This window comes from Microcaecilia unicolor, chromosome 4, assembly GCF_901765095.1.
Source record: "Microcaecilia unicolor chromosome 4, aMicUni1.1, whole genome shotgun sequence".
Lineage (NCBI taxonomy): Eukaryota > Metazoa > Chordata > Amphibia > Gymnophiona > Siphonopidae > Microcaecilia > Microcaecilia unicolor.
This window is the reverse complement of record NC_044034.1, coordinates 322,783,449-322,804,897: the sequence shown is the minus strand read 5'-3', so window position 1 is coordinate 322,804,897 and position 21,449 is coordinate 322,783,449. Positions and strand designations below refer to the sequence as shown.

The window sequence follows — 21,449 nt, the reverse complement described above, 5'->3', positions numbered from 1 at the left end:
CAGATGTCTCTCTGCTCTGGCCATCAACAATCTGGACTCCACCTCCAGCAGACTGCTAAGAGACCCCCTAGAACGTAGAAAAAGGCCTCTGCCATAGCAATGTCCAAAAAGGCCCAAACCCCCGCTACACAAGAATACTAAAGCACGTAATGAACATACCTCTACTCTTCTGCTCGACTATCCTCACTGTGGCCCTGCCATATGATCTTCATCATACCACAACACCACATTGTACTGTTCACACCGGAATCGGTAAACGCCTTTCCAGTACCATGTAAGCCACATTGAGCCCGCAAATAGGTGGGAAAATGTGGGATACAAATGTAACAAATCCTATATAATAAAATGCACCTCCTACATTCTGAAGCTGACTGCATGGCTGAGGAATTCCTGCTCTCTGTATCCATCTCCTGAATTGACATCACGTACTTCCGGTTCGTCACAAGCAGAAGTGACCAACCACACAAGGTTTCTCGGCTTCAGAATGTTGGAGGTGCATTCTATTAAATAGAATTGGTCAGTTCCTTGAAGCACAGTCAGAGCTCAGCGTCCTGCACAGTAACGCTCAGACACCAGAGAGGGGGGGAGAGGTATCTCTGTCACACACACACTCTCTCTCTCACAGTCAATGTCTTTCTCTCTCTCACTCTCACACACTCTATGTCTCACACTATATCACATTCACTCTCTATGTGTCACACAGTCTCTCATACACTCAGTCTCACAGAGTCTGTGTCTCACACACACACTCTCTCTCTCGCACACACTGTATCTGTGTGAAACACACTCTCTCTCTCTCACAGTGTGTCTCACATACACACTTGCACACACTCTCATTCTCACACAGACACTCTCTCTCTCACAGACACACTCGCACCCAGACTCACTCTCTCTCTCTCTCACACACACTCGCACATTCACTCTCTCTCTCTCTCTCACACACACTCGCACATTCACTCTCTCTCTCTCTCACACACACTCGCACATTCACTCTCTCTCTCACACACACACACTCGCACATTCACTCTCTCAAACACACACACTCCGAGGAAAACCTTGCTAGCGCCCGTTTCATTTGTGTCAGAAATGGGCCTTTTTTACTAGTAAAAAAATAAATAAATAAATAAATTTTCCAACAGCGGGGCAAAAGCCTCCAGAGTTTGGCGCACTGCTCGCAGCTCCAGATGATATAGGGCCAATGCGCCTCTTCATGAGGCCAAGAGCCCTGTGCCAGGAGACCCTTGTAATGCCCCCCCCCCCAGCATGACAAACTGGCATCCGTAGACACCACCTCCCCAATGCAGGATCAGAGGGAGCTTCCCAGGGTCAACAACCGGGGAAGCAGTCACCACGTCATGCTCTGACTGCCAGGTACAAAGAAGCCAGACAATGTAGCCCTCTGAAATTGAAGATCAGCGGCTGAGCAGAGCCCTCCAAAGTGGCCGCATGAGTGTCCAAGGTACCACTTCCATGGCCGCTGTCATTGATCTGTGGACCTGCACAAAACTCCACGCCCGTGGCTGGGAACAAAGCAGGAGCTATGAACCTTGTGCGCTAACTTCAAGCACTGTCCCTCTGTCAGAAACACTCAAGCTCACTGGGAATCAAAAAAGGACACCTAGATGCTCCAGTTGGTGCGACTGCACCTGCCTGCTCCTGTTGAAATTGGTAACCAAACCCGAAAAAACAGGAGGCGAACCAATGTGAAGTGGCCTCCACTCGGTCTTGGCAAGAAGAGGCCCGGATCAGCCAGTCGTCCAGGTACATGTGAACGTAAATCCTCTGCTTCCACAGAAAGACTGCTACTATGACCATGATCAAATGGCAGGGTTCAGAACTGGAAATGAACTGCTGATGCAGCCCGCACAAAGGAATGTAGTAAGAACACCTCCCTGAGATGGAGAGCAGAGAGAAAACTCTCCCTCAAACGGATGCAATCACGGACCTCAGAGACACCGTCCAAAAATGGGCCACTCGAAGACACCTGTTGACCCCTTAAGAAATGGGTCGCACTGTTCCCTTCTTCCTGGGAACCCCAAAACAGATGGAGTACCGACCCAAACCATGGTTGGCGGGAGGGACAGGAACAATTGCCTAAAGGGCCAGCAGCATCTCTACCGTGCTTCTGCTCAGAGCTGCCAAAGGCCCCTGACAAGGAGACAGGAAGCAGAGAGGAACTACCGAAAGGGAGAACTCCAGCTCGTAGCCATCACATGGAATATCCAGCACCCCCTGAGCCAAGGTGATGATGGTTCACATGTCTCAAAATACTTTAATATGTCCTCTTGTCGGCCCAGAAGGCCTGGCAACATTGGGATTGCCGGGAGACAGCAGCCGCTCTCCCTGAGTGCCCTGCTGGGACCCCATCTCCCCGAAGGAAGCCTTCTGGGCCTGAAACCAAGCCCTCTGGCCAAAGGTCTGAGGACCAGATCTATACTTCGGGCTGTCACAAAACTGGGCACTTGCCGAGCCTGTAGGGCGAGCCGAGGAACGAGGAATGTCCTCTGGAAGACGCTGGGGCCTGGACTCACCTAGCTCCTGAACCAAATTGCTAAGGTCGTTCCTAAAGAGAAAATTTGCCACAAAAGGGTAACCTGACCACTGGACTTTGCAGGTGGCATCCGCTGCCCACGCCCTCAGCCAGAATTGACACCTCATGGTGACCGCCAATGACATACCCTGGGCCGAAGCATGTCATACAGAGCATCCACCAGTCAAGTCAAGCCCGCCTCCATACAGGCAGCCTGGGGACTACCCCAGGAAATTGACCTGCTGGTGCCACAGTGAACAGGCCCGTGCGACCAAAGGGCTACAACAGAAGCCTGCAGCCCCAGATCCTTCAAGGAAACGCCACCATCAATCAGAAAGGTAAATTGTTAGGTGACTGAAGTCACCGAATCCAGCTTAGGTAATGGAACTTCTCCTGCTCTTCTAGCACTAGAGAAAAGAGACACCATTGTCCTCCCAACCTTCAGGCCCACGTCAGGTGCACTCTACACTGTGGTAAACAAGACCTGAATGTCCTGGTGCATGGGGAATGCCTTGGATGGGCCCCTGAGGCCCTTCATAAGGCTAGTCGCTTTACTCATACTACCCTTCTCCTCAAGACCCTTCACTGGCTTCCTATCCGTTTTCGCATCCTGTTCAAACTTCTTCTACTAACCTATAAATGTACTCACTCTGCTGCTCCCCAGTATCTCTCCACACTCGTCCTTCCCTACACCCCTTCCCATGCACTCCGCTCCATGGATAAATCCTTCTTATCTGTTCCCTTCTCCACTGCCAACTCCAGACTTCACGCCTTCTGTCTCGCTGCACCCTACGCCTGGAATAAACTTCCTGAGCCCCTACGTCTTGCCCCATCCTTGGCCACCTTTAAATCTAGACTGAAAGCCCACCTCTTTAACATTGCTTTTGACTCGTAACCACTCGCCTCCACCTACCCTCCTCTCTTCCTTCCCGTTCACATTAATTGATTTGATTTGCTTACTTTATTTATTTTTTGTCTATTAGATTGTAAGCTCTTTGAGCAGGGACTGTCTTTCTTCGGTGTTTGTGCAGCGCTGCGTATGCCTTGTAGCGCTATAGAAATGCTAAATAGTAGTAGTTGCCTGACAACCCGCCGGAAACCCTCAAGGGTTCCTCTGTGGAGAGCGCTGCCAGTGCCTCAGAAATCATAGAGTCTAACGCCCCCCCCTAACACAGTCTGAACACCTGAGGGGCATCCCCCTCCCCCAGAGGGAGCTCACCTTCCACCAAGGGCACTGACAAGAGGGCCCCTCCAAGCAGCCCGACTGCATTAGGTGCTGGGACTGAACCAAGCTCCTACAAAAAGGACAGGTTTATTCTGACCCCTAAATCCCAGACTCTTCTCAAATTGACTGGCATTAGGTGAGAAACCTACCTGATATTGTCTAAAAATTTTAAGGCTTGTTGCTTAATCAATTTAATTAGCACTGGGAAACCTCTCTGTCTGTCTTTCTTTCTGTTCCTGCCAAACTCTGATAGAGGGGAGGGGCATTTTTACATAGCTGACACTGCTATAATTATTGGCAATAGCTAGATTTATTTAAAAGGAAAGTTATTAATATCTTAGGGCAGTTTTAAAAAGTATAATAAATTGTAAAGTGCTGGATCAGACACTACCACTTTGGTCCATTCAACTAGAGAATTCCCTTGATAGCAGCACTTAAGCTGACCCATTGGGACTTATAATCCCACCCACCCTCCCCACAACCCACCCACCCCAGGGTTGTCCACTCATTTATAGACAAACCAAACCTTATTAACTTTACTCCACAGTCATACACAGGCAGTCTTGCAGGCGGATACTCCAACATAGTACACCTGTTCATACCCATTTCAACCAATCAGGATGACTTTTATTCTCTGCAATAATTGTGCTGCTTTGGTTTCAAGGCCAATCATCTGGAAACTTAAAGCTTGTCCTATCTGCCTTCAGCTATCTACTTTAAAACAAGAGCTATATAAAGTAATGCAAGAATTAGATGCAATTAAAGCAACTTATAGGACTGTGCAGAATCATAACTTCTCACCACTGCCTCAGAGAATAAAACCACAAAGGAACAGATGGCTCACAGTAGGCTCAGGCAGAATTCGTCATGTGACACAGAAGCATCCACCCGCACAAGTGTTGCCACTACAAAATTCTTTTGCTCCACTACAGCACTGTGATATTTCTGAAACTAAAATTGAAGCAGAAAAAAAAGAAAAAGCAAAGAGGGAACAAAAAGAGGAGAAGGTACCCAAAGACAAAAGACACTCACAAATCACTAAACCCAAAACACATACTAGGAAATGTAGTTGGAAAGCAATGACCACAAATGCTCACAGTCTAAGCAATAAAATTCATGACCTTCAAGCCCTGATGTTGGAGACTGACTTGGACATAGTTTGCAGTCACAGAGACATGGCTCCATGGTTCCCATGAATAGGATGTAAACATACCAGGCTATAATCTTTTTAGGAAGGATAGAGAGGGACGTAAAGGTGGAGGAGTAGCTCTGTATGTGAGAGATGATATCGCAGCAACTGAAATGACAGGGAAGTGGGGAAAGGAAGAAGCAATATGGATCACCTTAAAAAGAGAGGATAGAACCTTGGTCCACGTGGGTGTTGTCTATAGACCCCCGACACAATTGGAAGAACTAGATAAAGATCTGATCACTGATATTCAAAAGTTGGGGAAGAAAAGAGAGGTGCTGCTGTTGGGAGATTTTAATCTGCCGGATGTAGATTGGAAGGTTCCGTCTGCAAAATCGGAAAGAAGTAGAGAGATTGTGGATGCTTTCCAAAGTGCTCTGCTCAGACAAATGGTGAACGAACCCACGAGGGAGGGAGCCACGTTGGATCTGGTGCTCACGAATGGGGATAGTGTGTCAAATGTCCGAGTGGCTGCACACCTGGGAAACAGTGACCATCAAATGGTTTGTTTTGATGTAACAGCTCATGTGGATGGCAGCCACTCCAAACTCAAAGTCCTGGATTTCAAGCGAGCTGACTTTAACAAAATGGAATAATACCTGAGGAAGGAGCTGATGGGCTGGGAGGACATACGAGAAGTGGAAGGACAGTGGTCCAGGCTAAAAGAAGTAATAAACAGGGCCACAGACCTTTATGTAAGGAGGGTAAATAAAAGCAAGAGAAAAAGGAAACCGATATGGTTTTCAAAGCAAGTGGCTGAGAAAATAAAGGCTAAAGAGTTAGCGTTCCAGAAATACAAAAAATCTCAAGTAGAGGAACACGGGGAGGAATACCGGATGAAACTGAAAGAAGCCAAGAGAGAGGTACGTCTGGCAAAGGCGCAAGCGGAAGAACAAATGGCTAGAAATGTACGGAGGGGAGACAAAAACTTCTTCAGGTATATTAGTGAAAGGAGAAAGACTAAAAAGGGGATTGTGAGACTAAAAGATACAGCAAAACGCTATGTAGAAAATGATGAAGAAAAAGCCAATTTGCTAAATAGATACTTTTGTTCTGTTTTTACTGAAGAAAATCCTGGGGAAGGACCGAGAGGGACTGGCAAAAGTACACCTGAAAACGAAGTGGATAGAGCACCTTTCACGGAAGAGAGTGTATATGAACAACTTGGAAAGCTAAAGGTGGACAAAGCCATGGGGCCGGACGGGATCCACCCCAGAATACTGAGGGAGCTCAGAGAGGTTCTGGCGGGTCCTCTTAAAGATTTGTTTAATAAATCCTTGGAGACAGGAGAGGTTCCGAGGGATTGGAGAATGGCGGAGGTGGTCCCTCTTCACAAAAGTGGGGATAGGGAAGAAGCTGGAAACTACAGGCCGGTAAGCCTCACTTCGGTTATTGGAAAAGTAATGGAAGCCATGCTGAAGGAAAGGATAGTGAATTTCCTGGAAGCCAATAAGTTGCAAGATCCGAGACAACATGGTTTCACCAAAGGGAAGTCGTGCCAAACGAATCTCATTGAATTCTTTGACTGGGTGACGGGAGAATTAAATCAAGGACGTGCTATGGACGTCATCTACTTAGATTTCAGCAAGGCTTTTGACACGGTTCCCCACAGGAGGCTCTTGAATAAACTAGAAGGGCTGAAGATAGGACCCGAAGTGGTGAACTGGATTAGGAACTGGTTGACGGGCAGACGCCAGAGGGTGGTAGTGAATGGAGTTCGCTCGGAGGAGGGAAAGGTGAGTAGTGGAGTGCCTCAGGGATCGGTGCTGGGGCCCATTCTGTTCAATATATTTGTGAGTGACATTGCCGAAGGGTTACAAGGTAAAGTTTGCCTTTTTGCGGATGACACCAAGATTTCCAACAGAGTGGACACCCCGGAGGGAGTGGAAAACATGAAAAAAGATCTGAAGAAGCTGGAAAAATGGTCTAACGTTTGGCAATTAAAATTCAATGCGAAGAAATGCAAAGTGATGCACTTAGGGAGTAGAAATCCAAGGGAGGCGTATGTGTTAGGTGGGGAGAGCCTGATAGTCACGGACGGGGAGAGGGATCTTGGGGTGATAGTATCTGAGGACCTAAAGGCTATGAAACAGTGCGACAAGGCGGTGGCCGTAGCGAGAAGGATGCTAGGCTGTATAGAGAGAGGTGTGACCAGCAGAAAAAAGGAGGTTTTAATGCCCCTGTATAAGACGTTGGTGAGGCCCCACCTGGAGTATTGTGTTCAGTTTTGGAGGCCGTACCTTGCGAAGGATGTTAAAAAAATGGAAGCGGTACAAAGAAAAGCTACGAGGATGGTATGGGAGTTGCGTTCCAAGACGTATGAAGAGAGACTTGCTGACCTGAACATGTATACTCTGGAGGAAAGGAGGAACAGGGGTGATATGATACAGACGTTCAAATATTTGAAAGGTATTAATCCGCAAACGAATCTTTTCCGGAGAGGGGAAGGCGGTAGAACGAGAGGACATGAAATGAGATTGAAGGGGGGCAGACTCAGGAAAGATGTCAGGAAGTATTTCTTCACGGAGAGGGTGGTGAACGCTTGGAATGCCCTCCCGCGGGAGGTGGTGGAGATGAAAACGGTAATGGAATTCAAGCATGCGTGGGACAGGCATAAAGGAATCCTGTGCAGAAGGAATGGATCCACAGAAGCTTAGCTGAAATTGGGTGGCGGGGGGAAGAGGGGTTGGTGGTTGAGAGGCTAGGATGGGGGAGGGCAGACTTATACGGGGTCTGTGCCGGAGCCGGTGATGGGAGGCGGGACTGGTGGTTGGGAGGCGGGAAATACTGCTGCACAGACTTATATGGTCTGTGCCCTGAAAAAGACAGGTACAAATCAAGGTAAGGTATACACATGAGTTTATCGTGGGCAGACTAGATGGACCGTGCAGGTCTTTTTCTGCCGTCATCTACTATGTTACTATGTTACTATGGTTTGTAAGATCACGTTTGGAATACTGTGTTCAGTTTTGGTGGCCATATCTTGCAAAGAACGTAAAAGACTCAAATCCATTCAGAAAAAAAAGCAACTAACAAGGTATGGGGTCTGCGAAGGAAGACATATGAGGAGAGACTTGACATCTTGAATATGTATACCCTGGAGGAGAGGATGGACAGGGAGATATGATACAGACTTTTAAATGCTTCAAAGGTATTAAGTATTAAAACAACATTTTCCAAAAACAGAGAGGCAACAGAACTAGAGGACACGGGGGCAGAGAGTAATACAAAACAAATGCACTTTTAACATTTCAGAACTACACATTGTGGGGAGAGAAGAAAGTATCCACAGAAAACGCAGGTGCAAATTTATTTGCATATATTCTTCCATAGGCAGTGTTCAAGCGGAAAGTATGTATAGACTTGGTGCAAAGTGTCCTTGTTGTTCTGAAAATGGCCCATTTAAGTGTAATGAGGCTGGGAGTGAGAGGATGGCACAAAGTTCTCAGTAGAAAGCTTCACTTCCTACCTCTCCAAATCCTCCTTTGCCCAGGACCCTGTACTGCCTGAACGTGTCCTTTGTAACCACTTGTCTGAAAGAGAAGGAGGAGAGAGCATTAGGCATGACAGCAAGCGGCACAGAGCTCAGATCCTGGGACTGATGCTGGGGGAAATCGTCCCATCTTCCCCCAGCCGGAACAGATTTTACCACTTTGGTTAATACAGTTTGCTGCAGTGGTTCCCAAACCTGGTCCTGGAGGCACCCCATCCAGTCAGGTTTTCAGGATATCCATAATCAATATTCATGAGAGATTTGCATGCAGTAAGGCAGTGCATGCAAATTTCTCTTATGAACATTCATTGTGGATATCTTGAAAACCTGACTGGATGGGATGACTGCAGGACCAGGTTTGGGAACCACTGCAGCAATGAATATATATAAATAGATACGAGATATCTATCTGCATTCCCTGCTTTCATTTTATACAAATTGATCTCATACATATTCATCGTGGAGATCCTAAAAACCAGGCTGGGTTGTGGACCTTGAGGACTGGATTTGAAGACCCCTGACCTAGGGTGTCCAATACCTTTGTACTGTCCCTGATCAGACATCAATTCAGCACTTTGTTCATGTGTAACCACCACGGCTGCTGGCTTCCAAAAGCCATGAGGAACATGTCATGGTGCCCTATGGAAATTAAATTCATTTCTTTGCAGGGCAGACTCAAAAACAAATGTCAAGTTCTGCTCAATTTAAAATGTGGAAAACATCTCCAGATGCAAAGCTCCTGCACCTCCCTAATACCAGTTCTGTACAATTTAGTGCATTTGGCAGAAGACCCCGGAAACAAGGCAATATCCAATCTCCTGCTCACCTTTCCAAAGATTTCCACTGCAGAAACCTGTCAAAGTACATCTCCTCCTGGTACTCCTTGAACGGGACTCCCCGCAGGTATTCATGTAGAGAACTAAAATAAAAGGGGGGAAAACCTATTACCAACAATGAACGTTAATCATTGTCAAACCTACACAGCCAAGGCCCTGAACTGAAAAGTTAGGCCTGAGTTTCCCCACTTTCACCCTACAGACTTGCACGGGAACGGGGTCCACGGGGACAGAAGTAGTTCTGTGGTGTTCCCGTGGCGACAGAAGCCATTCCTGCGGGGTTTCCATGGGGATAGAAGCCATTCATGCGGTATTCCCATGGGGACAGAAGCCGTTCCTGTGGGATTCCCGCAGAAGTGTATGCTGTACTTGCGCCAGCCTCTCACTTACCAAGTACCAAGTTCTTTGAGTGCTGTCTCCTCCTCCCTGCTTTAACAGCACAGATGCGGAAAGTCTCCATTAAGGAGGTGGTAGAGACACAAATGGTGACAGAATTCAAAAAGGCATGGGAACACAGAGGATCTCTAATTAGAAAACGGAAGTTAAAAAAACCCTAAACTTAAATGGCTGTATGTGTGTGGATGTATCGAGTGACACTTAGATGGTGACTCTGGCTTTGATGAACTAGGGCTGATACCTGGCAGACTTATATGCTCTGTTATATATGGCAATCTGGTTTAGGATGGAATGGAAAGGGCTTAGACAGCAACTTTAGTGGCTGGAACATGAGGACAGTGCTGGACAGACTTTTACTGTCTGTTTCCCGCAAATGAGAAGACAAATAGGCTGGAGTGGGCTTCGATGACAACTCCAGCAGTTGGAACATAAGGATAGGGCCGGGCGGACTTCTATGGTCTATGTCCCAGAAATGCCAAAGAAAGATCATAATCAAGTATATAATATCACATTCATTGTTGACTTAATTATGAATGATAATGAGTGTGATTATTGGGGAGACTGAACAGGTTTTTATCTGCTGTCACTTATTATGTTACTATTAATCCTCTCTGCTCCCGGGCTGATGCACAGACCTCAGCTCTGACACAGGCACAAGCATCAGATGTCACCTGACCTACTGGCGCGTGCATGTGGCGACCTCTCAGCACACAGTGCCAGTGAATCAGAGACAAGTCTTACAAGTGAGCACCAGAGTGTTCCAAGTTCCAACTTCTGTTCCTTCCTTGCCTGCAGTGCTGCAGCTCGAACCCAGAGATGCAACTGGAATTTTTTTTTGTGTGTGTACCATTAAATTCTTGCGGGGATGGGTAAGATTCCAGCGGGGACGGGTAAGAGTTCTGTCCCCATGCAATTCTCTATTTCACCCTTGGATCTGCATCTCCCTGACCTGAATCACTGGGGATTCCAATCCTATGACAAGGAACCACAGCAAGTTGATGACAAGAACAAATATAGGCAAGAAAGCTGCAGTGAACAATGGTTTATCCCAAGCCAACCCAGTATCACCGGGGGGGGGGGGGGGGGGGGGGGGGGGCTACTCACGTCAGGCATTTATTGAAGATATCTTTACATGGGCTGTTCTCCAGGTTCTCCACACACTCCTTCATATAGGACTCATTAATTTCTTCCATGTAGTCTGGGGACTGGGGAAAAGGGAGGGGAGGGGAAAAAAAATAACAAATATCTGAGCAGCCATTGACATCATAACTGGAGCTGGGAAAGAGCGTAGGAACCAGGGAAATCACAGCAGACTTTCAGTCAAGCAGGCGCTGCTTCCCATGGCACAAAACTGCCACAGAGGAAGCAAATTCTTCACTAATCTGTCAGACATGTGAGAACATGGAACACACACATTACCCACTTCCTCTGCTACAGTGATGCAATTATGAATTATATTCTTCCTGGTTTTAATAGTTAAGATAGTGAAAACCATATGGAAAAATAAAGTGATGCATCCATATTTTGGCCTGCCCTAGGCTCCTGGCTCTGCTCCAGAGAATCCTCTTTCTCCCCCCCCCCCCCCCCCCCAAACACACAGAATACTTCCCCCACCTAGGCCCAGCTGCCAGAGAAGCTCTCTTCGAATCCCCCCACGCGGACAGATTTTTCATTATGTGTTCAAGGCATGGCTGAGTTCACATCTCCTTCAGCCTCTTGCATTTGATATTTTGCTGCCATTTTCCATGGGAACTTTTAAACTCCATTACTAGTCAGTATCTAGAAGATAAGAAAAGCTTTCCTTAAGATTTTCTTCTTCCCCATATACACTTCTTACCTTGGAATTAAAAAATCTCCTAATAATTTCATCCCCCGTCTCTTTCCGTTTTTCATCTGGAGACACTTCATAATCTCTCTGGTAAAAAGCAAAATACAACAAAGGATTAATCCTGTAAATAATTTGTCATCCTAGGAGGAGGTGCTGCAGGGCTAGTGTGAGATGAACCAGCAGAGTCATATGTGTAGGTCACTACTGGAAAAGCAGAGGGTGCTCCAGGGCAGGAGTGGGATGTTCCGGCAGAACTCAGGGGAGAAAGAGATCTCAGTATTGAAATAGAAGGCTGTGCTACAGAGCAGGAATGAGGTGAATGGCAGGGCTGTGGAAAGAGGGAGATCTCAGTACTGAAATAGCAGGTCATGCTGCAGGGAAGAAATGAGGTAAACCTGCAGGGCTCTAGAAAGAGGGGGATCTCAGTATTGAAATAGCAGGTTGTGCTGCAGGGTAGGAATGAGGTGAACTGGCAGGGCTCTGGAAAGCGGGGGGAGGGGGGGATCTCAGTACTGAAATAGCAGGTCATGCGGCATGGTAGGATTCAGAGAGAAAAAAACCTTTTCCTCAAAACTGTGCGCAACAGTAGAAATGGATATTTTTCCAGGCTTTAAGCAATTGAATTGCTTAACCAGGATGCAAATCATTCATTGATATTCTTTGGATAGGGTCTACGTCTCACAGTTGGCTTCAGAAGATACTATTTGCACTTTGGACTGGATTTTCTCCCCTCAGCAAATACAGCAAGTCCCTTCAGAACAGTTTTGCATTTGAACAGCCATTTCTTACTAGATTAGAGCACAAAGCAGTTTTCAGGCATGCCAGCAAACCGATTCCTCTGTCTGTTCCAATCACACATCAGTCAGATTTCCCCAGGCCGTATCCCGGGAGAACAGAGAGGAATGTGGAAAAACAATAACCTGACCTAGATTAGCCCTTCTGCTGTAGCTATGCAAACTTTTCCTCAGTTTAACAGGACCAGCAATGCTGAGAACACAGAACTGTTAAATGCAGATACAGGCTCTAATCCCACTGCTGACACCATCTCACTACATGACCAAGGCAGAGAGCACAGAGTTCTCACATATAGTTTTGGACTCCAGTCACCAACTCAGTTTTGTGTCCAAGTGATGACAGCACAGAACTAGTGACACATCTAAATGCAAGACTCCTAACCTTCCAGAGCAGTGGTCCTCAACCCAATCTTTGGGACACACCCAGCCAGTTAGATTGCCAGGATATCAACAATGAATATGCATAACAAATTTGCATACACTGCCTCAATTGTAAGCAAATCTATCTCATGCATATCCATACTGGGAATCCTGAAAATCTGACTGGCTGGGTGTGTTCCAAGGAGTGGATTGAGAACCCCTGCTCCAGAGCAAGGCACCTAATATATTCCAGTCTGTTACACACTTTAGTCTTTGTTATTTTGTCTTGAGATGCACAACCCAAGTGCAGGTTTTACAAGTTGCCATACGTGAAGGACTTAGTCCAAGCATAATTGTCCAAAAGTGACATGGATTCTAACCACGATAAAAAAAAAATTTTTTTTTAATTGCCTGAAGACAGCTCAGTAAACTACATGTCCAAAATTCCCTCTAAAATGTGTGGGGAACTGCCAACAGCCATTCTGTGGTTCTAATTTTGCAGGGTTGGCGGTGGTTTTAACCATGGAACAGCTGGAGCACATTTGGCAGGGAGAAAAGGTGTCAGTGGTCCCCCACATGCATCTGAGGAACATTTTGGATGTGTACAAAGTCCCTTCCATGGATCTCATCTCACTGGTCTCTGCCCTTTTGCCCAGCATCTTCCGGTTCACTAGCCTACCCTAGTACTGAACTTGTGTTCTACAGACACTATACACCCAGCGCAGTAGCCAGTAGAAAATGCTTCAGTCTTCTGCCATGAGCCCTGCTCTGTTTCTATGAAATTCTTAGCTTCTGGAGCAGGTACTGGGAGAGCACCAGATGGGCATATACAGGAGATGAAGGACACACTTGGTACAATGAACAGAAAAACAACAACCAGGGCAGGTGTCAAACTTCCCCAGCTTTGGTTTCTTAGCAGGAAGGCTTGAAATAGGAACTCCAAGGGCTGACATAGTGAGCGTGGTTTTCAGGTCACCATCATTCTCAAGGATCAAATGACATCTGTGTTTTCCTTAATAAAGGCCACTGGACGGAAGCCATGAGAAATAAACAGGGGTGGAAATCTCAAAGTACTGGAGAAGTTAAAAGCTCTTGAAGCCACGGTACTCTCCTTCCCTAAGCCCAGCACCACACACCAGCATTCTTGCTGAAATGCACTACCACTTTTGGTGGGGGGGGGGGGGGGGTGTACTCTGTGTAGCTTACTGCAGCATATTTGGGAACACCCAGTCCAATAGTGCATCTATACAATACAGGCACACTGCAAAGCATGCTGGTGTTCAGTTTTCCTGCAGCAGAACAGTCAACAGGGAGAGAAAAGATCATTTTTCAAACATGTGTTTCCTTTTAAATGCTCATTTAAAGAGATCTGTGAGTCTACCACTCAGACGCAATGAGACTCCACAGATGAGAAGGAAGTTGAACTCTCCTGTACACATCATTGCATTTCAGGCAGAGCCCTAGCAACTTTCTCTGAAGTGGCAGGGACACCCTTCTCTCACAGAAACTGCCTCAGAACGGCAAAGGAACCCTCTTTGTAGGGTGTTAATTCCGGGTCCCAGTGTCCTGCAAGCTCTGTTTTTAAGATGTTCTGCATCCTTCATCTGCATGACTACCAGGACATTTTTGTATTTCCCTTCCTGCACACAGGCAGGTGGTGGTACTGGCAACTGTGAAAAATACATTACAAAGAGATTTCACTATGCCTATTGTACAATGACCTCATCTGCTCTCAGCTACTTCTGCCCTCTCTTCCTTGCCTTGTGGAGACCTCCAAGTGGGGAGACAGCCTGGATGCTCCATGTCAGTTCTGTGCCTGCTCAGGCCTTCCGCTGAGGCTGCTGTATATAAATCAGGGATGGGCAAATTATTACCTGTGAACCAGAACCACCCAAAGGGGCAAAAAAAAGTTTGGCTCACTGCATAGCCTCAATAAATAACTATAAATGACCTGTGAAAGCCCTCCTGCAGCCCGCTGCCGATACAGATTTCGCCAGGGCCTCTAAGATGATATCACACTGAGCTGGACCAGTCCATTTTTAATAACGCATGGATACCAAATGCGTCATTTAATGAGGACCTTCTGGATCCAAGTGCTGCTGGGTAGCAGCATTGGCAAGTAGGTGTTGAAAGCAACTGTTTTATTTTAGTAACTGGCTGTTCTGGAAGTCAGGTCTGGGTTGGAGGAGGGAGACTCAGTCATTCCCCACAAATCTAGTCACAACTCTCAAATGTGGCCCTTGGGCCAGGGTAGACTGAGGGCCCATAGCAGTAAGGGGCCCATCCTTCCCTAGCCTCCATCTAATTTAATCACTTTTGATAGGTGGTTAGGGGCCTATGACCCTTGTTTCCTGGGGGCCCAGATCACTGTCAGTCCACTCATGCTTTGGACAGAAACATTTGCCCAAACTTGCTGTAGACCAAGGCAATGTTCAGACTTTGGTATTGGGGGAAGCCGAAAGAATGACAGTCATCACCCAGTGGCTGGATCTAGGGCCCATAACCTGCTCAGGAGAACGAACCCCACAACTCCCAAGACTGCCAGAAAAGAAAACACTGATCTATGCTAATGAGATACATTCTATGAACAGGGCTATTTTAAAAACAACACATCATCTGCTTCAAATGTCCCAGGCAAAGAAGAGGAATTTGCTGCTGTTCCAGCTCTTTCCACTATGTACATTTTTTTTTTTTTTTTTTTTTTTTTAAAGGCTACAATCCACACACTCAGTACTCTTGAGAAAATGTCAAACTCAGGCCAAAGTTTCCTGGTTCATAAACAGCCAAGGGACAGATAGATACAGCCAAGTAAACTAAGCCCTCAAAATACAGATGGTCTCTCATTGGCTTTTAAGACTTTACATTCAAGGTTGGAGAAAGTTCTACAGATTGTCTTTCTTCTTTTTTTTTTGCAGGGGGCAAGGGTGGGGGAATGAGTAGGTAAAGTGGGAGTCATGCCACTAACATCGAGAGAGAGAGACTCATCCTCCCCAAGACTATATAGCACAGAATTTAGGGGCCCTTTTACTAAGGTGTGGTTAGTTGTTACCACACCTGTTAGCATGCTATAACTTAGCATACTGCCATGACAACAGCATGTGCAAATCCACACACTAAGGGGACAAATCTATACAGTGCGCCAAAATTTAAGATTCCGTCCTAGAACACTAGCTTAAGCTGGCATTTATGTGTGCCCACTTACACCACGTCAATAGCAGGTGTAAATGCACAGCTCCCCTCTACCCCAGTACAATAAAACTTGCGCCCGCCTCTGCTTACCACAGCGTCCAAGAATCGAATACAGCGCAGTAGCTCGACCTTCGTCTCACAATACTGGCGGAAGAGGAGGCGACCGATGGGCTGCTTGTCGCACAGGCTGGTGTAGTCTCTTTCTGGAAGAAAAATAAAAAGGGAAAATACAATAACCATGGCACAGATTCCAGCATCACTACTCTCCTTCTGTGGCATTTGGAAACCCCAAGGGCTTGCCAACGCAGCACAGCAGGGAAGAGGGGGCATGACTTGGTATGGTAGCTGCAGATAGTTTAAAGAAAAATCGATGCAATGCCTCCTTCCTCACCCTCTCCCAATTTACTCAGATCGCTGTAAGGATAACATCCACCCAGGAGAGGTCTGCAGAAGTATTTGGTGGCAGGTCTTTTTTTTTCTTAGCAGTCACATAGCCACAGACTTACATAGTATTTTATTTCAGTGGTTCTCAAACCTCTCCCGGGGAACCACCAGCGAGCTGAGTTTTCAGGCTATCCCTAATGAATATGCATGAGGGAGATTTGCATATAATGGAGGCAACAGGCATGCATCTGTTTCATGCATATTCATTAGGGATAGCCTGAAAACTCAACTGGCTGGTGGTCCCCCCAGGCCAGATGTTTGTGCTTAATAGGCATCAAAGTAATTCACAATCAATATGTTAAACTATAAGACAGAAATAAAAACAAAATAAAAAATGTAAAACTAAATACAAATCCCGCATTTTTTTGTCTCCTCTATCCACATTCTCGTTCTATAACTTGCTAAGTTTGAGAATCATTGTTTTAATTATTTACTACAGAAATCTGCCATGCTGTCATTAGCAACAAAAGTGTATGAAAGTGGTGTATACTAATAAAACAAGAGAGAAAAGGGGAAGGGGAAAATGAAGGGGCATTAAAAAAAGCAGAAAAAACATCAATAAGGTGGGGGAAGTAGCAAGAACAGGGAGAAGAGGAGGAGAGAAGCTCCAAAGTATGAAACAACGGTACTAATCAAAGGTGCACTGGAAGAGCCAGGTTTTGACAGCTTTAATAAACTTAGGATAAGACGATTCCAGAAGAATGGGAAGGGAGTTCCAGAGGTAGAGGCCAAGATGTGAGAAGGCTATATGATGATTCCAGAAGAATGGGAAGGGAGTTCCAGAGGTAGAGGCCAAGATGTGAGAAGGCTATAAGATGATTCCAGAAGAATGGGAAGGGAGTTCCAGAGGTAGAGGCCAAGATGTGAGAAGGCTATAAGATGATTCCAGAAGAATGGGAAGGGAGTTCCAGAGGTAGAGGCCAAGATGTGAGAAGGCTATAAGATGATTCCAGAAGAATGGGAAGGGAGTTCCAGAGGTAGAGACCAAGATGTGAGAAGGCTATATCTGTAGAGATGTGAAGCAATAGGCATGGAGGTGGGGAGGAGAAGAAAAAGGAGGGCTGCCTGTAACATGCAGAAAGAGTGCAGGCTCAGACAAGACGCGAGATAAGGTGAGATTTTAGCAAAGAATGCTACATATTTAGCATAGGCGTAGTTTGACTGTTTCATTTGGGGGGGGGGGGGCAAAGGATGGGGCGGAGCATATTAGCATATTCATTTGCATTTGCATTCCAAGCACCCACTACTCTCTCCGTGAAAAAATACTTCCTGGTCAATTGGGCTAACACATTTAAGTTTAAGCTTAATAAGGAAAAAAACGCATTGCCTCATTCTCTCCTCCCAGTTCAAAAAGTCTATACTGGGCATGGTTGCTGTGCTGGACTTCTCCATCCCTATCGCAGCAAGTTTGAAGCTACTTGGGGTTATTCTGGATTCCCACTTGACTCTCAACCTTCAAGTTTTGTCAATTACAAAGCGAATGTTGCTTTCCATGAGGTCCCTTAAGCGTATCAAGCAGTTCCTACCGTTTGACTTTTTCAAGACTCTAATCCACTCCCTCGTATTGAGCCATTTTGACTACTGCAATGGAATTTACACCAAGAAAAGCCTCAGTATTTTCAATCTCCACAGATAATTAAAGACACTAGATACCGCCATAGAAACCCGAGGTTCAAATGACAGGAATTGGTCGATAGTTATTCCCAAGATTTTTATGGTGGTAGAAAAAGGGTAGGGCATATTATCAATAGTAAAGTTTTTTTTATTAGTCATTGGGTGATCAGAATTGGTTAGAATTAACTTGGTTTTATCCTTATTCAGTTTTAATTTAAAATTGGAAGCCCAAGTTTCCATCAGATCCAAGCCGGACTTAATTCTAGGTAAGATTTCATCTAAGTTTTCTTTAGATGGTAAGCAAATAGTATCATCAGTGTAAATAAAGGTATTAAAGCCATTTGATTCCAATAATCTACCTACTGGGACCATCACTATATTAAACTTTATTTGATATTGTCTTGACTTTAATAAAGTATTGAACCATTGCAGGACTTCACCACAAACACCAAACTGATCTATCAGACTCAGTAAAATATTATGGTCAAACGAGGCAAAAGTGCTGGACATATCAAATTGTAAAATCAAACTTTTCTTGCCCCGACTTGGATCCATCCTGAAATTTGTTATCAAAGTGGTAAGAACTGCCTCTGTACAATATGCAGGTATAAACCTCGATTGAGAACTACCTAGTATGAGTCAGAAGGTGTTCCCATGAGTTGACTGGATACCAAACCTTCCATCACCTTTACTAACAGTGGCTTTCATAACATTATGCCAGAGGGTATGTGTTGCACTAAGATGGTGCACATTTTCATTTTTTTAATGGAATTTTATTGAAGTTTTCAATAACAGAATGAAATAATACAATGAGAAAAATCTTGTAGTTTACAACAACAGGAGAATTTGAAGTACATACATACTACTACTACTAAGCATTTCTATAGCGCTACAAGGCGTACGCAGCGCTGCACAAACATAGAAGAAAGACAGTCCCTGCTCAAAGAGCTTACAATCTAATAGACAAAAAATAAAGTAAGCAAATCAAATCAATTAATGTGTACAGGAAGGAGGAGAGCAGGTTACAAGTAGTTACAAGTGGTTACAAGTCAAAAGCAATGTTAAAGAGGTGGGCAAAGCAATAAAATATGTAACAGTAATGAATGACAAGTTATCAATGATACAGCAAATGGAACGTAATTTAAAGAGAACTTAAAATTAAATATAGAAAGAAAGAAAGCAAGCAAGCAGGTGGCAAGTAAAGATGAAAATGCTGAAGTAATAATGAGAAAGGAGGGAAAGAGATGTTTAAGAAACAGTATCAAGGTTCATTAAATATTGTTGTATGTTGAGCCATCCAAACTTTGATTGTATGCACCAGAGATTTAAGCTTACTGTAGCACAGAATACCACCAAAAATGAACATTAAGCTTGGTATTGTCTTTCCAGTTACACAGAACTGCTCTGAGAGCAATCGCCATCAGAATGTTAAAAAGTTTAGATTGATTATCATCTAGGGAATCTTCCAATGGTAGGGATAGGAAATTGGAAAGTCATGGGAAAGGACGTAGTGTCCTATTGTGGCTTAAAAACTGGTTAAAAGATAGAAAACAGAGAATAGGGTTAAATGGTCAGTATTCTCAATGGAGAAGGGTAGATAGTGGGGTCCCCAGGGGTCTGTGCTGGGACCGCTGCTTTTTAACATATTTATAAATGATTTAGAGATGGGAGTAACTAGCGAGGTAATTAAATTTGCTGATGATACAGTTATTCAAAGTTGTTAAATCGCAAGAGGATTGTGAAAAATTACCTTACGAGACTGTGAGACTGGACGTCTAAATGGCAGATGACGTTTAATATGAGAAAGTGCAAAGAGATGCATGTGGGAAAGAGGAACCCAAATTATAGCTATGTATTGCAATGTTCCATGTTAGGAGTCACCAACCAAGAAAGGGATCTAGGCGTCGTCGTTGATACGTTGAAACCCTCTGCTCAGTGTGCTGCAGCAGCTAAGAAAGCAAATAGAATGTTAAATATTATTAGGAAAGGAATGGAAAACAAAAATGAGAACATTACAATGCCTTTGTATTGGTCCATGCACCTCAAATACTGTGTTCAATTCTGGTCACCCCATCTCAAAAAAGATATAGTGGAATTAGAAAAGGTACAGAGAAGGGCGACGAAAATGATAAAGGGGATGGGCGACTTCCCTATGAGGAAAGGCTGAAGCAACTAGGGCTCTTCAGCTTGGAGAAAAGACGGCTGAGGGGAGATATGATAGAGGTCTATAAAATAATGAGTGGAGTGGAAGAGGTAGACGTGAATCATTTGTTTACTCTTTCCAAAAATAGTAGGACTAGGGGGCATGTAATGAAGCTATAAAGTAGTAAATTTAAAACGAATCGGAGAAAGATTTTCTTCACTCAACGTGTAATTAAACTCTGGAATTTGTTGCCAGAGAATGTGGTAAAGACAGTTAGCTTAGCAGGGTTTAAAAAAGGTTTGTACAGCTTCCTAAAGGAAAAGTCCATCGACCATTATTAAATTGACTTGGGGAAAATCCACTGCCTATTTCTGGGATAAGATAAAATATATTGAACTTTTTTAGGGATCTTGCCAGGTATGTGTGACCTGAATTGGCCACTGTTGGAAACAGGATGCTGGGCTTGATGGACCTTTGATCTGTGCCAGTATGGCAATATTTATGTACTTATGACCATAAATAATTAACTGAGGAGCTAACGGTGTGGAGAGTCCAAATATTGTATAAACAATTTGCCAAGAGTAGACTGTTAAACTTCTAGATATTGCCTGTACCCTGCGTTATTATGTTCATTTGATGCCATAGCAAGGGAAACAAAGAGTAGGGGGGGGGGGGGGAGAGGGGAGGGGAAGGGAATGGGAGGGAAGGTTAAGTCCTATTTGTTGGGGTAGAAGTACTATGTGTTAGTTTAGCCACATGGGGGGAAAATATCAGATGCTCATACATGATGATGATAACTTTTCTTCTTCCTTAAGTATTGAATAAAAATGATTGAAACATAAACAATTTGCCAAACTTGAGTCCAAAATTGATGGGTTGTTACAGTCAAAAGGCACATGCATACGTGTCCCTGGATGGTTGCTGCATGACCAACATTTGTTGTGTTGAGAAAGGCCAGCAGCATGCAAATGTTGAGGAGTCCAGAAAGCCTTATGGTGTAGAAAGTAGAGAGACTGGAGGATGATTGTAGAAGAAACTGGCCTACCAATTTTTGTCCAGAAAATTGACCATTGACGAGTGGATAAATTGTGCTGTAGGTCCAGTTCCCATGAAGTGCGAAGATATGCTTTGTCCAAAAAGGTACGGTCAATTAAATATTTATAGAATTGAGAAGCTACATGACCTTTTTTATGTAAATTTGATACAAAAGAAATTAATAATGGCTGTAGAGAGGAGAGCGCATATACTGATTTATTAGAGTCAAAACAACCATCCAGTGGAGGAGTGGCCTAGTGGTTAGGGTGGTGGACTTTGGTCCTGGGGGAACTGAGGAACTGAGTTCGATTCCTGGCACAGGCAGCTCCTTGTGACTCTGGGCAAGTCACTTAACCCTCCATTGCCTGCCGCA

At 44.9% G+C, this 21,449-nt stretch overlaps 1 protein-coding gene across 1 annotated transcript in view; it reads right to left on the bottom strand.

Annotated features, from left to right (window-relative positions):
* LOC115469368 (G protein-coupled receptor kinase 5-like) overlaps nucleotides 1–21,449 on the bottom strand; it is a 217,143-nt gene that overhangs the window by 31,007 nt on the left and 164,687 nt on the right. Inside the window, exons 3-7 of the mRNA XM_030201944.1 lie at nucleotides 15,931–16,043; nucleotides 11,507–11,584; nucleotides 10,774–10,874; nucleotides 9,264–9,356; nucleotides 8,414–8,477 (exon numbers count right to left, since the gene is read on the bottom strand). Coding sequence (XP_030057804.1) covers nucleotides 8,414–8,477; nucleotides 9,264–9,356; nucleotides 10,774–10,874; nucleotides 11,507–11,584; nucleotides 15,931–16,043 — 449 coding nt within the window. The remainder of the gene's footprint in view (nucleotides 1–8,413; nucleotides 8,478–9,263; nucleotides 9,357–10,773; nucleotides 10,875–11,506; nucleotides 11,585–15,930; nucleotides 16,044–21,449) is intronic.